General features: G+C 36.0%; 1 protein-coding gene across 1 annotated transcript in view; it reads right to left on the bottom strand.

The window, feature by feature from the left end:
- The window catches only part of LMO7 (LIM domain 7), a 208288-nt gene that overhangs the window by 15665 nt on the left and 174980 nt on the right, over positions 1-17643 (bottom strand). Inside the window, exons 14-21 of the mRNA XM_008580452.1 lie at positions 16906-17338; positions 14939-15238; positions 6395-6509; positions 5024-5185; positions 4098-4204; positions 3019-3079; positions 739-795; positions 506-588 (exon numbers count right to left, since the gene is read on the bottom strand). Coding sequence (XP_008578674.1) covers positions 506-588; positions 739-795; positions 3019-3079; positions 4098-4204; positions 5024-5185; positions 6395-6509; positions 14939-15238; positions 16906-17338 — 1318 coding nt within the window. The remainder of the gene's footprint in view (positions 1-505; positions 589-738; positions 796-3018; positions 3080-4097; positions 4205-5023; positions 5186-6394; positions 6510-14938; positions 15239-16905; positions 17339-17643) is intronic.

Here is a 17643-nt window from a genome sequence, read left to right as displayed (position 1 = left end):
AGTCAACAGTTTATGGGAACAAAGTCCCCACAAAGTCTCTACACCTCTCACTCCTGAGTGCCAGAGCTTGAAGGGCATTCCTGAGACAGAGCAATGGACAGACGTGAAAGAGGAGGAAACGCCACATGCATCACACGTCGTGAGGCAGCCCTGCCCAACTACACCAACACAGAGCATCTCAAAACATACCTGTTCCCAGATGCAACCAAAACTTAATTACTTTGAATTTACTTCAAAGTCCACAGAGCAGTCATATCAACACTCCAAAGCCACCACCCCAATAGCAATAAATAACTCTGCTCTATAAAACTTTTGCACAATCAAAAACAGATCAGAATTTTGAAAATTTGGCCAACTGTATGTTGGTGTAATTCAGTATTATGCAATTGGTAGGAAGCAGTAAGACTTAAATGAAATTCCTCATTTCTTACTGTTACCCAGTGGAAAGAAGTGTGTGTTTAACAGCATCTCAGTTTTTTTACAAGGTGGGGAAAAAAAACAAAACAATCTTTAGAAGTATACAAAGGACACACAAAGACCCATTACCACAGAGGTAGACCCATGAACTGTAAAAAAAGCCCGATGACCCTAGAGAAAGAATGGAAATGGGTTATGTCACTTGGTCATAATGACGGCCCAATTAAAGAGGCTCAGTGCCCAGCACCACAGACCACAAGGAAGAGTGGACAGTGAGAACAATTCCATGGAAGTGCATGAATTGTTAGCTTTGTGGTTTACCTTGTTCAAAAAATTGTGATCGCCTTTTTAAGTTTTTCAAAGAAATGGGTTCAGATGCTAGTTGAAAAATAAAAATAAAAATAAATCAGTCAATACCATGTCATTCATTTTAATTTCTCGCCACTGGTAAATTAAATGATACTTGATATACCTTTCCAATCTTTAGTAATATTATTTTTTAAATGACAACAGTAATAGCCATAGAAGATATATTATTTCAAGGTACACAGACATATTTTTAGTAGTCCATACTACATTCAAATTAGTAAAAGGAACAAATATGCTTATTAATAAATTTTAGCAAATAGCATATAGTTTCACAGCTATGAAAGCCAAAGTTTAATCTTCTGTGCTAGATCACACAACTTTAGGGAAATGGAAATTAACGCTTTTGCCTAGGTTAGACAATCCAAAGTTTTGTCTAGTTCAAGGAGAACTGTCTGTAGCAAAGCATTTTCACAACACTGATGAGGAAGGATTGAAAAGTAATGAGGAGGACCATGTTTATCACAGCTGTATTTACAATAGCCAAGAATTGGAATTGACCAAAATGTCCATCATTGGATGACTGGATAAGGAAAATGTGGTATACATACACAATGGAATACTACTCTGCCATAAAAAAGAATGAGATACTGCCATTCTCAGCAGCATGGATGAACTTAGAGAAAATCATGTTAAGTGAAATAATCCAGGCACAGAAAGAGAAATACCATATGTCCTCACTCATAAGTGAGAGCTTAAAAATAAACAAATTTTTTTAAAAAAGAAAGATACAACAATCACAATAATTCACTGGAATTTCAAAAGGAGAGAACAGAACTGGGGTTACCAGAGGTTCCCAGAGAAAGAATGAAGGGAAGGGAGGAATTGGTAAAGGGATGCAAAAAATGATTACAATGTGTAATGTTGAATATACTAATTATCCTGATTTGAGCATCACATACTGCACACAGGTATTGATATTCAACTCTGTACTCTACAGATATGTACAACCAACTATGTTACAATAAAAAATAAAGTAAAATTAAAAACAAAGTAATGGGGAGAAGGACAATAAATGATACCCAAAAAAGATCGTATAAAAACAAATGCTTAAAATTAAAATATTCTTCTAATTTGAATGTTTTGCTCTAGTTTTCAAGATCTTGCAGCTACTAACTTTAAATAAAGCAAATGAAGTTCAGTCATAAAGAAAAAGAAGACATATTCTGACTTCTCCCATACATCTGTCACAAGACTATAAAATATAAATGCCATCATTACTTCATACTAGTTGGTGCTTACTTATCTAAACAAAACCTTCAAATGATAGGGCCTGCATAGAGTCCCCTGATCATTAAAGAGTTAGATGTCTTATTAGTTGGCTCTGCCTGAGCCACTGGCAGAATAGGACTCTTCATGAAGAAAAATAAGCAATGGTTATTGTAAAAACTCCATTGATAATGCAACTTAAAACAATTAAAATATAGTTACTTAATAACTATCAGAAATGAAATACAAAGATAAATAATCAGTGAGGGAAGAGAAATTTATAAACTTAGGTTGGCTTTGGCATAATGTACTGCAAACTGGCAAATTTGGACTCAAATTCACCAAAGCACTGTGAAAACCCAGCCCCGTCCTTGGCAGTCTAGCTTCATGGTAAAAGAAGTTTCGTCATCTTATGCTCTCTTTCCCTGTCTATGTGGACCAGATCTTTCTGATTTATTTTATATGCCCCAGGAATAGCACACAGTGTATGGTAGGTAAATTATTTCTGGATGGGCAGAATGAAGAAAACAGTGATAACTTCAAAATTTCCCCAGATACTTTGCCTTCTTTTTCATTACAAATGGGTATGTCCTCTACCAACTGTCATTGCCACTGGTGTTTCCCTTTTAAGACTAACCACCTCCAAGCTTGTCCCTTTGACAATAAAAAGGAAAAAGAAATTTCACTCATCATTTCATATTTAACTAAGTTTCCCCCTTTCCCAGCATACCATAGCAAGAAAGCAGGTGGCCCTGGGAAAACCAGTCTTTCTTATTTGGCTTAGGCACACAGACACTCAAAGCTCCGGAACTTGCTGCCAAAGCTTTGTTTGCAGTTCCTGAACTATTCAATGCTGGAGCTGAATGCCCTCCCACCTGGCTGCAATTGGATCTGAGTGCTAACCTTTTAGTTTCAACTTGCAGTGGATCAGTTTTTCTTTCACTCAAAGATATTAATTTTTATAATAGCAGAATTTGGGTGCTATGACTTTTCCTGTATTATGAATGTAAGTTATCATGGTGATACCTTTTGATTCAAAAGTGTTGATTTCATCATGAATTCCATTGATTTCTTTGGATTCAGTATTCTGGAAAGGATTAAAATGCTGGTTAATATTCTCTCCAGTTGGACTTTGAGCTTAAATAATGCATTTCTCATTAGTGAAATATCTTTTAACAAAATGACGTTTTCAGATTATTGATGCATTCCTTACAGCCCTTTACATGTAATAGAAATTTAAATTTTGTTCGTTATTCTTCAGTATTTGTGGAAGGATTAATGACCAGCTGCAAGCACGGATGGCTTTGAGTTTAATCAGTCATTAATTTTCCAAGAAACATGATGAGCCAAGTAATTATTTGTCCATGTGGCTTACATTTATGAGTAAGCAAAATAGTCACATAGGATTATCTAACATTTAAACCTTTCTTACACAATGTGGCAAGATCTCCTTATTAAATAAAAGGAGGTACCTTAGGATAATAATACTACCTAGAGAGTCAATATAAATGCATCATATTTAATTGAAATTTTAATTAATTGAATTTAAATTAACAATTCATATCATAAATAAAAACCACATTTTTTCAAAGCCTATATGAAAAAGTATTGCCTTGATACAGAAAAATTACTACATTATACTTTTGAATCAATTAATGAAACTATCTCTTAACCACATATGTAAGTCTATCCATCAAATTCATGAGGTTTTATATTGCACACAATTACTACATTTATTTTGTGAGTAAAGACTAGAGAATGCCTAGAGAAGTTATAGTGTATAATTTTACATAATTACTACTTCACATTCACAAAGATCTGAGAGATGGGTATAACGATGAAAGATTGGTGAAAAACATCTGCAAAACAACATTATGGGATTTTTTGATTTTACCATTATATAACTCACTATAGTACTACTCTATTAATGAGTAATGCCTTATAGTTTTCAAAAATACATTTTATTCTCTTTACTGTAAATTACCTTATTCAATTATTCATGTTTTTAAGATAGTATCAAAATTATTCAAACAAAATATTTTCCCCACACACAATTCCCAGTTGCTTTGCTCTACACAAATACTGCTGCTTCTCAAAATACTTACAGAATTCTGAAGGCTTTCAGAGAAATCAGTTGTTACTGATAGATTTGAAGACTTGTCTGAGTTGTAAATTCCAGAAGTTGCATCAATCCACTTAGTTTCAGGTGAACCTATAATTTTGGTAGCCATACTGGTGAGATTGAGAGTTTTATGCCTTGTAAATGGCAGAGAAGGTTGGTCTTTGCCCCAGTCTGATTGGCACATGAAGATCAGGTAATGAGTACACATAAATGTTGAAGTGGAAAGAATAAGGTTACTGAATGCATATGTAAAAAATGCACATATACATATAAGACAGACAGACAAATCAGGTAATGCATGAAAGAAATGGAATTAGGGCAACAGACCACCTTCCCAAACACAAAGGTTAAATCATGTTAATAATGAAAAGACTAGCAAATTTATTGAATCTTTTCATAAACCAGAAATAGATGTATTCTGATATCATAAATTGGCAGGTCTAGAGAAGAAGGACTTAATGCCCTTCCACATCTAACCTCAATAACTAAGAACTTCAATAATGGAATGCATATTGAAAGTTCTTTGAGAATAAACAACATGCATATGAGCTTCCATGCTCTCTCTTACATGCTGCTATAGAAAAAGTTAAATCATAGCAGAATTCTTAACACTCAACATTATTATAAATGATTCCCAAATGCAGATATATTTGCCTTCAGTTGATATTTGCATGCAGTATATTAATCAGTCCATAAATAATGTAGAATTCAGTAAATTTGCTAGTGAAAAGTTTTTAGACAAAATATTCAAGGAGATATCTTTCAAGATTTATCACAATGTAACTACAAAACACCTTTAAAAAAATAAAAAGTGAAATGAAAAGATAAAAAGTTATTGAAGAAAGCTGTTACAACCACTTACCAAAGACCAGTACCCAATTTAGAAATTTAGAGGTAAAACCAACTCACCAGACTTTCCATAGCGCCTGACATCCATTACTAGGTTTCCAGTTTCTCGAGCATTAGCCATGGTTTCCTCCCACTCTTTTGTATCCTTATATGAAAACTTGGTGTTGTTAATAGCAATAATCTCATCATCTACCCGTAGCTGAGAAAATTCTGCTGGGCTACCTAAATAATGCAAAATACGTTAAACAACCAACTGAAAAAAAAAAAAAAAAAAAAAAAACCACATGTCCACATAGTCACTGCTTCTTTAAGTTAAGGAAAAATGACTTTTTAAGAAAAAAAAAAAAAAAAAAAAAAAAAAAAAAAAACCACATGTCCACATAGTCACTGCTTCTTTAAGTTAAGGAAAAATGACTTTTTAAGTAACCATTTCTCAGTTTTTTTCAGGTGGAGAAGGGTCACTAAATTTTTCTCAGTTATCAAATATTTGAGTATCTACAACATACAAAGCACAAAAGGCATTTTTTAAATCTATAATATGCATCTTCAACAACATTTAAAGGAGAAATGATAAACTCATTTATTCAGTAAAATGTATTAACCTCCTAAGGACAAAGAAAAATTTTATCTTTAAATTAAAAATGTAAAATATATTGCACTTTAATTGAGCTTCCAAATCAGATGCACTCTGGAATGGACAGAAGAAAACATGGCTACTTAAAACTGCTTAAAATTACTGCTGTAACTAAAATATTGTTGTGTAATTAAAGTAATCTTGAAATTAAAAAAAATAATAACTGGTGTTAACATGCAATTTTACATAGCTAAAAATGGAAATGAGAACCTCCTCTTAAATACAATGGCTTTCATTTTAATTTTAGGTCTTCTGGAAATATTTTGCAAAGAGTTTCTGGCCTTGACTTGGTATAATCCTGGCCAGCAGAGGAATAATTTTTTTGCACAAGTCCCAAAGCATCCTGAGGACTCCATGTGCAATAGGTATATTAGGATGCTAAAAAAAAAAAAAAAAAAAAAAAAACCCAAACAAAAATACCCACCACACATCAATTTATTATACAGCACATATATATCTACCACAATGCATAGTTGGTCATAGAAAGTTCTTTCTGAATCTTCAATTAAGTACTATGTTATAGCATCTCCAAATATAAAGCCCCAAAATTTGACAAATTCTGCAAAGTCACAAAATTAAGACTCTTCAAAACTAAACTAATTAGACAAGGAGAAGAAACAATATGTAATTTGTAACCCCAACTAACAGCCTGGGGAAGAGGATACATTTCCTTGCTTACGGCTACATTTTTCACGTTTTTTCCTCCTATATCTAATAAGCTAATTTCTGCATTTTTTTCCCACAGCACAAGATAAGAAAGGAGACAAAAGTTAGGTAGAGCTAAATCTAAGATTTACCTGCTTCAACTGATGCTATGAAGATCCCAGAAAAATCCCATTTTATTGTAAACCCAAAGTCAAGACTCTTGCCGGGTGTCTGGTTTATGCTGATTCTCATATCACTGAACTGATCCTGAAAACAAAACATGAAACGTTGGTGTCGGGTGTCCTTGGCACCCATGAGGAGGAAAGTCTATCCACGAAAGAAGGGAGGCTGCATGCAAGGGGCACCTGAATTATTTCATGATAAACCAGAAGCTTCATTCTTTCCTCTTTGGGTTTGTAAAACCTTCACTTACATAAATATCACTCAGTTTATTATTTTTCTTGTTAAAATAAGGGAAATCTTATTGTCAATAAATGTTTTTTGTTACATTAACAGTATAAATCAGTTGGCTATTGATAAAGTTTAGGCTTTTGCTCACCAAACAATCAAGTCTAATTTAAAAACCATTTATTCTTTGCCTAGGAATGAAGAATGATTTAAATCATTTATTTTTAAAATACTGTTATACTTGAGGAAAAAAAACTACCTCCAACATTTAACATATTTAGCTGAATAATTTCAAGTGGTTCATAGACACATAATTCAGCTACCAGTAGCATCCATCCGGGACTGGTACCACCCCCCTCGTGGGCATCTGAAATTTGGCAAGGCATTTTTGCTTCCCTAACTGCCCCAGAAGGATCTATTGGTAAAGGGGTAGCTGCTACACATGCTGCAAAATGCAGAACTGGATCAAACATAATAAACTACTCCCTATGGTGCCAAGAGGGTCCCTACGGAGACATTCTGAGCTACAGACCATGACTTCCTTGAAGTAACATCAGCTCACAAGCACAAGCCCAAGAACAAAAGCGTCCTGTACAAAAGGTAGCAGTCTATTTCCATATCCATCATCACACTACACAACAACAAATTCTAAATTTCACAGGACTTTCTTAAGCCATTTTCCAACACAAATGTTTTCAGTTTTAAAGTATACTATGTCTGTGAAAACCTTAATTATATAACTTACATATTTTGTTTGTCTTGAGTAAGCAACAGATATAGATTTTAATATAATGATTTTACCACACTAGTGTTTTAGTTCTTTGTTTCATAAAGAACTTAGTCTTGCCTGTTTAAAAAAAAAAAAACAAAAAAACTTCCTAAACCTAATTTACTTTCCAGAGAAAGACCTACCAACGTAGGTCTTTCAATTTGGCAGTTAAATCCAAACCTAGAGTCAGTTGGGCAATTCATAAAGCTTTCTTCCTAAGTTTATCCACTCATAAAACAAGTGTAAAATCCAAGTAACAATATTCTGAGGAAAACTGGGATAGTACATGCCATGGTTTGGATGTGGGTTGTTCCCGCCAAAAGCCAAGTTGAAATTTAATTGCAATGTGGCAGTGTTGGGAGGTGAGGCCTTTAAGAGATGTTTGGGTCATAAAGCATCTTCCCTGATGAACGGACTGGGAGAGAGTAAATTCCAGCTCTCCCGGAACTAGATTAGTTACCACAAGAACAGGTAGCGATGAAACGCGGCTGCCTCTTGTGCTGGGTCTCTTTGCACACGCTCAACTTTCTGCTTCTCCACCACGTCGTGACGCAGCTTGAGACCCTCACCAGAGGCTAAGCAGATGCTGGCTCTTGGACTTTCCAGCCACCAGAATCGTGAGCCAAATAAGCCTCTTTTCTTTATAAAGTACCCAGCCTTAGCTGTTCTGTTAGAGCAACACTAAATGGACTAAGACAGTTCACAGGAATTAGAAGAAAGATAAGGAAGACACTGAATAAATAAAGGATCAAGAACTTACTATACTATCTGGACACACAGAAGGTTAGTATTATAATACTATCCACGTATTCATTTGTTCAACATACATTTTGTATCTATTCTGTATGAGACACAGTACTTAGCACTTCGGGAAATAAAGAAGAATTAGGCATAATCCTGTTCTCAAAAAATAATTTTGACTCTTCAGTGGGTATGGGATTTTTTAAGCAATAAAAAAAATTGTAGCTAACTACATAGAAAAGTTTTCAGCAGAAAGCCTTTTGTAAAGCAGCTTAAATATAGGACTCCAGATGTAGTCACAACACATTAATAATCATCTGATGAACACCAACCTGAAGAACATAATAAAACTCTGCTAAAAATAGAAAAAATTACTGGTTAGTTTTATTCCTTATCCAAAACCCCCATAAACTTAAATGAGATTCTTGATGACTGATAATGAATTATCCAAGTGGTTTCAGTTGTCCATGCCAGAAAAGATTAAATATAGTTATCTATTGACATCTCAGCATTTGAAATCAAAACAGTTCCCCTCAATTTGGTACACTCGAGCAGAAGTATAACAATGAAAGTTCAGGTTGCCCCATCAACTGTAAGCCTGATGAAGCAGATGTACAAGACTAAATTTTTAAACAAAAACGGGGATGGATGATCTGGAGTCACAATGGTAAGATTTATATTTCCTGTATCTGATTAAGATGTTCATGTTACCACATATGGGAACTGATGAAAAACGGGGTCAATCTTATGTACTAACAAGTCAAAAAGCTATTAGACTCAAACTTTCAATCAGACAAAAATGCTGACATAAGGGAAGCCGACTTACTTGATAAAATTAACACCGAGAGTAGATGTCGACTGTAAAGTCATGAGTAACAAAGGACATGTGTCATCTTTGAATTTGCGCACACGTGGTTCTCTAGCGCCTTCTTTCAGGGTCTTAGTGGGAGAACATGAGGTGAGTAGCCCTCAAATCATGGTGCTGCTGACACCAGAGCTACTCTCCTTCCCCAAAGAGGCATCTAAATCTTTCTCTGCTCTCCATTCTACCACATGCCACTCTCCATTCTGCCGGCGCAGGTGCTTCCCACTTCATTCAACCCATTGCAAGCTTATCCTCTACCTACCAAACCCATCTTGTCTTCATGCTACGAGGCTCTGCGAACTATTCTTGCTTTCAGGAAACCATCTTCTAAGTCCTCCATTACTTCACTTCCTCTTGCCTTTTCCCCCCATCTCTCTGGCCACTTCTCAGTTATGTTAGTGTGTTCCCCTCTTTCTCTTCTATTTTCATTTTGTCATTCCCTCTCACCTTTTGGACTACATGCTTTCCTGAGTAACCTCATTCACTGCCATGTCTTTGATGACTGTCTAAGTCCATCATTTCCAAAATTAAATTCATTATCTTCCTCCCCAAACCTGCTCTTCCACCTCTTGTTTTTCACATCTCAGTTAATTGCATCACCATCTAACCAGTTGCCCAAGGTTCTCTCTAGGCCTCTTTCTCCTTCCTTGCCCTAATTGCTCCCCACCCCTACTCTCCACCACACACACATGTTGTTTAACAAAGCACTATCAAGTCAACAATCCATAAATCCATCTTGAATCACCCCATCCTTTCCATCCTCCCTCAGGTTACCATCTTGTTTCAAATCATGATCTCCCCTAAACTCCTGTGATCACCTCCTAATTGGCCCTCCTGCCTCCAGCCCTTGTTTCTGTCCATCGTTCACACAGCTGCCAGAACTTAGAGAAAATTACAGTAAGTGAAATAAGCCAGGCACAGAAAGAGAAATACCACATGTCCTCATTCATAAGTGGGAGTTAAAATAAAGAAAAGAAAAGAGGAAAGAAAGAAGAAAGAGACAATCATAACAATACACTGAACTTAAAAAAAAAAAGAACAGAACTGTGATTATAAGAGGTGGGAAAGGGGGAGGGGGAGGGAGTTATCGAGAAATTAGTTAAGGGTCACAAAGATTGATGACATTTTGTAAACATGAGTATACTAATTATCCTGATTTGATCACCACATATTGTACACATGTGTTGATATTCAATTCTGTACCCCACACATATACATAATCAATCATCTTTCAGTAAAAAACTATCAAAAAAAAAATAAAAGAACTTTAGTCACAGAACATGCTGATTATTATATCACGCCCCATTTTAAAATTGCTGGTAGCTCCTTACTGCCTACTTGGTAGACTTTGAACTCTACCTTTCGGAAATAGATTCCGTTCTGGTAAGTTACAATAAATATATAACATTTTCCTCAAAATGATTTCAAGAATGATTTTATCTTGGGCCGAGCCCGTGGCGCACTTGGGAGAGTGCGGCGCTGGGAGCGCAGCGACGCTCCCGCCGCGGGTTCGGATCCTATATAGGAATGGCCGGTGCACTCACTGGCTGAGCGCGGTGCGGGCGACACCACATCAAGGGTTGCGATCCCCTTACCAGTCACGAAAAAAAAAAAAAGAATGATTTTATCTTTATGAATCAGAAGATTTTTAAAGTCCCTATTGTCTCTGAAGTCCCAGAGACACAGCCAAGTTAAAATAAGTCAATATTTGGTGTCTTAACTATACCTAAGGCAGTCCTCAAATTTGAGCATGTCATATTTCAAAAATATTTAGGACCAGAGAAGTGACTGTTGTGGCCTAAGTGTTTCACCAGCCTGTAGCAAGTTTATAACTTTAAATTCTCAAGTACTTCATTGGCAAAAATGGGGATAATACCACCTACTTTGCAAGGTTATTGAGAAGATTAAGTGGAATATTTTAAAGATGCCAAGGCCCATATTTAATGCCAGGTAATTACCTTCTTTTTCCCATGAAAACAATGTTAAACATGCCCTACATGCTGGCTAGGCAGTTTCCACCTCAACTAAAGAAAACTCTATTTAACTCTCACACACTCAGCTCTAAAAGCTGAGAGACTTCAATCACCATTCAATAAATATTCAGATTCAGGTACTGTGCTAATAGCGAAAAAGACAGGCTTGCCTCCTACCCTCATGGAGAGTAGAGTCTAGTGAAGGTGACAAGCTGTGAGGCTATGATAAGGTAAGCCCTGGGTACTAACAGAAGAGACATTTATCATGCACCTGGGATCAGGAAATGGACGTGTAAAAAGTTTCCTTCCTTCTATACATATCATCCTACTTTGGAGTACTGCTTTTAAAAATCTGGGGCAGAGGTTCTGGAAGATGGATTTGTATAAGGTTTGAAAGCAGAGGGATCTGTCCTGATTTGATCATCATGAATTATACACAGGTATTGATATGCAACTCTGTAACCCACAAATATGTCTAATCAATTATGTTTCAATAAATTTAAAAAAAAACTGAGGGCTCTGAAAGGACAGAATAGAAAATAGAAACCTGTAGACAAAACCAATTTTAGAAAAAATGAAAGCCATGTCTGCAAGGCAAGAGGAGGAAGATGAAGGACTCTGGGAGTCACGTTCCCTCCCTTTCTCTTGGGTCACCCTAGAATTGCCCCTGGCAGCCCAGACTGACAAAGGAAAGCAGGAAAAAAAGCAAAAACCACAAGAGAAGGAGGGGGGCAAAGGGATGAGATAGGAACAAAACCCTGCACACAGCAATGGCAATGGAAGGGAAATTCCTGTGGGAGGATTTTAAACGGGACCATATTAAGTTCTTTCCTTTGCTACACTTTTCTTTCTTTATGGCACATACCATCTATTACCACAATTCTGTGATAGGCTCCTAAGCAGTCTCTTCCTCCAGATTTTGCTTCCTTAAAATAATTCTATGTAACATCACAGTGGTGATAAGGGAGGTGATTAATATATTCCTGAAACATCCCTTAATCTTAAAATTCCCACACTAAAGAACCAATAAAAACTCTAAAATACCTGCTAGATCCAGTTCATACTCTAGCCTAGAAATCAAGGCCTTAAATGCACTTGAAGTTATCAGCACTTAAGTGCCAACCATGTACGAAGGCTGCGGAAGGTATGAAGGCTATTAGTGAAGGAGGAACACATGAATAAATGGAACAAAGAAGAACTCAGTAAGTGAAGCTTTCAAGGGTGAAAAGTTCAATTCCAACTGATAAAGGAGGTGATATCTTGATTCATGAAGGAAGTGGTCCTCCTGTGCTTTGAAGGAACTGCAGGACTTCAAAAAGCAGAGATGTGTGAAATGAAAATTTTCAGTGGGAGGAACAATAAGAATATATATGTGGTCAAGATGGTGTATGACGTGTCTCAGAAAAAAAGCAAGCAGTCTTGTGTGGCTGAATCAGCTCTCTCTCCCTGCATGACTTAAGCAACCTTGAGTCAGACTGCCTAGGTTCAAATCCTGATTCTACCACTCAGGACCCTGGATGGCCTTGGACAAGTGACATGACCATTGAATGCCTCAGTTTTCATGACTATAAAATAGGAATAATAATGACAGTGCATCATTAGGATTGCTGATCACATCACAGGGTTGCTGTGAGGGTTGACTTAGATAATGCCCTGAGAAGCGTGGTTGGCACATGGTAAGCACTCAATAAACACGAACTATTCAAGCACTACAAAGGGAGTTTGGGACCAGTCATAAGGGATGTCAGTGTTCCCCTGAGTGCTGCAAACTTCATTCAACAGACCACACCGTGGTCTGACAAGTAAATTTGATGCCAGTCACAAACATTTGCATTGATAGGAAAAGGGCCCAAATTAAGGTAGTGGTAGCCAGCCTGAAAAGGATAACATCAAGGGAGAGTCTAGAGAAAGAACTGAAAGGACATTGCCTGCAAAAATGGAAGGAACGAAAGAGAAGGAAGCCTTGAAGAACACTCTTTCACAAAGCTACCAAGACATCCAGATGTTCAGGCACATGCTATTTTTGATTTTGCTGCTTTCTGGACACCTAGCTACAGAGTTTGAAGATGACACTGGAGCAGTGTCACACAATGCCCTTCCCACATTGCCCGTCAGCTGTTGTATGCATTTACATCCTTTCTCTAAAGTCAATAAGCCCCTTCTCAGAGCCAAAGGAGAGGTGTTGCTACATCAGCTACTTTTCCATAGTGCAGAAATGGACACATCAAGCATTTCAGAGATAGGTAAGTCATCCTATGAAAAATATACATATCTCCAAGAATTCCAATGGCTCCAATTGTTAAATAAAGCCTAATTTTTCTTGGCAGAATACCATTTCAAATTTGGTGACAAAGTAGCATAAATCCATTAATGATGAAACTTGAAACAGTGCCATGTTAATTTAGGCTCCTCTGATCCGATGTTAATTTAGGCAATAACCTGGGACACACCCACACCCACATATAACCTCCTTTTCTTAATCCACAGATGCAGCTAGTCAGCTGCCACCCTGAGGGAGGTACCAACGCCTAGTATGCAACACATTAATCAGGCAGTTTTGTTGAATTTGCTATTTGAAAAGGTGAAGGCGAACACACAAGTCTGTAAAACAAAAGACACCTTGCTTCTGTTATTATTCATCCACTGGTACCTTATGTTCCTCAAGCATAAAATAGTTCTCATCCATTGAAACGTAGGATGCTAATTATATATAATTTCCAGTTCTTTAAAAATATAACAAAATTTACAACTAATTTTAACAGGCTGAAGATATTTTTTTTAGGTATATGTTTGTTAATAAGAATGGGGAAAACCAAAAGAAATATCTAAATGTTAACACAATGATTATCTCTAAATGAAGGAATTACCAGTAACTTTTATTATTTATACTTTCCTCCATTTCCAAATTTTCTCAAGCACATAGTACCTTAAAATCAGAAAAGGTTTAACTTTTAAAGCTTTCCTAAACAAATAAGAATCCAACAATACTAAATACACTATATCAATTTATTTCCCCTAGTTATTTCATTAATATAACTTAGGCCAAGTTATATACTTCATTTTTTGCCTTGGGAAACAAATACACTCAAATTAGGCAACAGAGAATACTAGACCAAGCCAATGAACCACAAAAGCTCCTCCATGCTAAGGAGTTCATACAACTATCAAATTGATTAACGAGGATTTTTCTAAAAGAGAGCAGCTTTCTGTTCAATAGATAAAGACTTTTAGCATGTTTTGCATGTAGGCTAAAAAAAACATTTATTGCCTAAAAATTCTCTTCAAAGTCATCTATTAAGATTTTAAGTAGGAAAACTACAAATGCCCCCAGTCATTTATCATCCGATGGTATATTTTGTTTGGAATCTAAATGTTAAGAAATACAATTAGCATATTAAAACTAAGCCTTGATATTCCCATTAAGAGACAAGGAGCCATCCAAAATTCTAGACATTCTAAAGTTTAAATTAGTATTAAAAGTCACCAGAAGGTTAAGAAAGGAACATCATATCACTAGAAGCCAGCACCTATCATGTGCATCAATTTCTTCTTGTGGCCAGTTAATTTTCCTGGGAAAGGGCTTTTATTACCCAATATATACTAGATCTGCACCTAAAACCTTCCAAGTGACTCCTGCTCCTGAAACCTAGGACTACTGAGCACTAGCAGAATGAGGCAAGAGCCACTGAAATGTGGAGTAGAGAGGAAAGACCTGTCGACCCCCAACAAGGCAGGGCCATAAAGTCAATATACACACAGATCACAAGGGTTATCTGGATTTAAAAACCTCAGAGTTGGAAGAGAACTATCTCCTCTAAAATCATATCATTTTGCGCATTATCAGCCCAGACTCTGATGCCTAGAGGTTAGAAACACATTTTCCAGATTTAAAGACTTCTGTATCTAAGCAGTGGATGATACAGAACCTTTCCAAACTCACCTGTGATCTTGAGACCTCTCTTTGGGGTGTGTTTCTCCCTTCTCCAGACTCAGACATGAAATTAGGGCCAGATGTCAAAGACAGTGTGGCTGTAGAAGTGGCAGCCTTGTCCTGGGAAAGAGATGACAAGAGGGGTGTAGGAGAGGGCAACCTCACCACACCTTCTGAGGCCTCTCTCCCACTAGAGGAACTCGAAGCAAGCTGGCTGGTGTCAGGTTTGGGGGCAAAGGTGCTGAATGAACTGTTCTGAGTTCTCTTAACACCTTCGACATCTCCATTGTACTTCCAAGAATCATCCATCTAAACAGAAAATATTTTAAACTTGATATTCTGTTCACTAATTTTCTATTTAAGAAACATATTTATTAATATTTTTAAACTACAAGAGTAACATACACCTCCCACAGCAAAGTAACTATTGCTAAAAGCTTGGAGTACACTCTTTCGCACCAATAGATATCACACATGTAGTGTGAGAGGAACTGTTGCTTCAACAAAAGCATTCATATTACATACAGACTTCTGAAACCTGCTTTGCATGTTTATATCACTCCAAGTCAATAATTAGAACTCTAAAGTAGTCCTTTAAATTACTGAATATTCCACAGTATAGATAGCAACAATTTATTCATTTCATGTACATTTGAAGTGTTGAAAGTTTTGTTATTTCTAAAAATATTGTACCAAATACCAATATACCTTTATAACTGGAACTTTTCTTTTTATAGCACAGATCTCCAAATACAGATTTGCTGAAGCAAAGTTTATATATATATAATATCTTTTAAAAAAAACTCAATGTACTAAGTAATGTATAAGAATGCCCATTTCTCTGCATCCTTGCCAACACTAGACATTTTCAGTGTTTTAAATCTTTGTCAGTCTGATGGGTAAAAAAGTTGTATACCTCATTCCTGCTCCAAAGAAGCTGAATGTGCTTCCCTGTGCATTATGTTATCAGCCATTGAAATTCCTTCTCCCTTGAATTGGCCACTCCTTTTCCATATCCATTTTTCTACTGTTTATCTTTTCCTTACCAATTTGTACAGATGTTTTATATCTTAGAGATACTAACCTTTTATCTATAATCCATTTTGCTAATATTTTTCTGAGGCTATAAATTGTCTTTTGATTATATTAATAGGGTCTGCTATATAATTTTTATGTTGTCAAATATGTCTATATTTTCTTTACTGTAAAAGTCAGGGGTTTCCTGACTAGTTCAGGTAGGCTTCTCTCACCCCAACATTCAGGTTTTTTTAAATCATATTTTTCTTTTTAGATTTTATGATTGTACATAAGCAGAGCTAAAAATATTTTTTTGAACATTAATCTTAAGTCTGCATTGCTTTCTTTCACATAATGCAGATCAACACACCCATTGTTAGGTATGTGGTACCACCACTCATTCTTAGGAAAAATTTTTCCATATTCGATATCCTTTAAAATCTCAGCATTAATAGAAGTATATATATTTGAACAATATGATAGATCTTAATAAATACACTCAAACATATCAAATTCTAATGATGTGGGAAGTCAGGAAAAAGCAGAAATTTGTACATAAGCTCCTGAAAATATTCAAGGTAAATCATATGAAATGGCTGTTTTTATAGGTCAAGAAGAACTCACTATTGACAACTTCACATTGTTCAACCTAATACTTTACAAAAGCTATATGTGAAAAAATACAACACTAACACTCTGCCTTGGAATATATGTTATTCATTCTTTAAAATATATCAGCCCTACTTTCACAGAATTTAAAGTTTTTAATCAATTTTGCATCACTGACTGCTATATTTTAATCATTAAATTTTAGTTGAATCTAAATTGGCGTAACATAAAAGTGTTTTATATTTGTTATGTCCATTTTACACATCAAGTATACATAACTCCAACCACTGCACTAGTTCACCAACAGTTTGCTCTTCAGAACAGATTAATTAGAGTGGGAACATTTTTACCGTGTAGGATCTGGGGAGTGATGAGATTCTCCTTGACTGAGAGCCAAAAGGTCTCGGTGTGACCACAGATGTTAACCTGGCTGTGTCAGTTCTCTGGTAACTTCTGGGGAGAGAAGCTGAAACACGAGTTGACTCCATTTGTGTCCTCAATGAATGCTGAGAAGACAAAGAGGCTGGATATTGTTCTTCTGCGAGGCTTCTGGAAGGAAGCTGAATTTCAGCTGTTATAGCGTCTTCCCTTTTTATAAAAGTTGTAGAATCTTCTTTCAGAATTTCTGCAGGATAAGTTGTTCCCTTCTCTTCCACTCTCTCACTTTGGTAACTTGCTTCTGACATACTCATTGTAGGGGGTAGCTTCTCTTCAATCAATTCATCATCAAAAGAATATATTCTCCTCCTTGATGTACTTGTAGACTTTTGATTTTGGGATTCCCTTAGCAGAAAGAAAAACCCATCACCACAAAGTTATGCATCGGTTACATGGAGGTGGAGAGAAAGTAATTTATATATAACATGGCTGGGAATAAAAAGACTACTGACTTCACACAGTAATCAATACAACACTAGCAGAGTATGAGGATAAATATATGGAATTATTTTTATTGTCACAACTAAGAAAGATAAAATTTGACTTCTTGCTATTAGAGAGGATCTCAACTATTTCACAGGGATTTTTTTTTTAATTGTAAAAAAGATTTTATTAACACAATAAGGAAATTTTAATAAGGATTAGTCCCA

Source organism: Galeopterus variegatus, unplaced genomic scaffold (assembly GCF_000696425.1).
Source record: "Galeopterus variegatus unplaced genomic scaffold, G_variegatus-3.0.2 Scaffold2101, whole genome shotgun sequence".
NCBI classification, from domain to species: domain Eukaryota; kingdom Metazoa; phylum Chordata; class Mammalia; order Dermoptera; family Cynocephalidae; genus Galeopterus; species Galeopterus variegatus.
The sequence above is the reverse complement of the archived record's forward strand: the minus strand, read 5'-3'. Positions and strand labels throughout refer to the sequence as shown.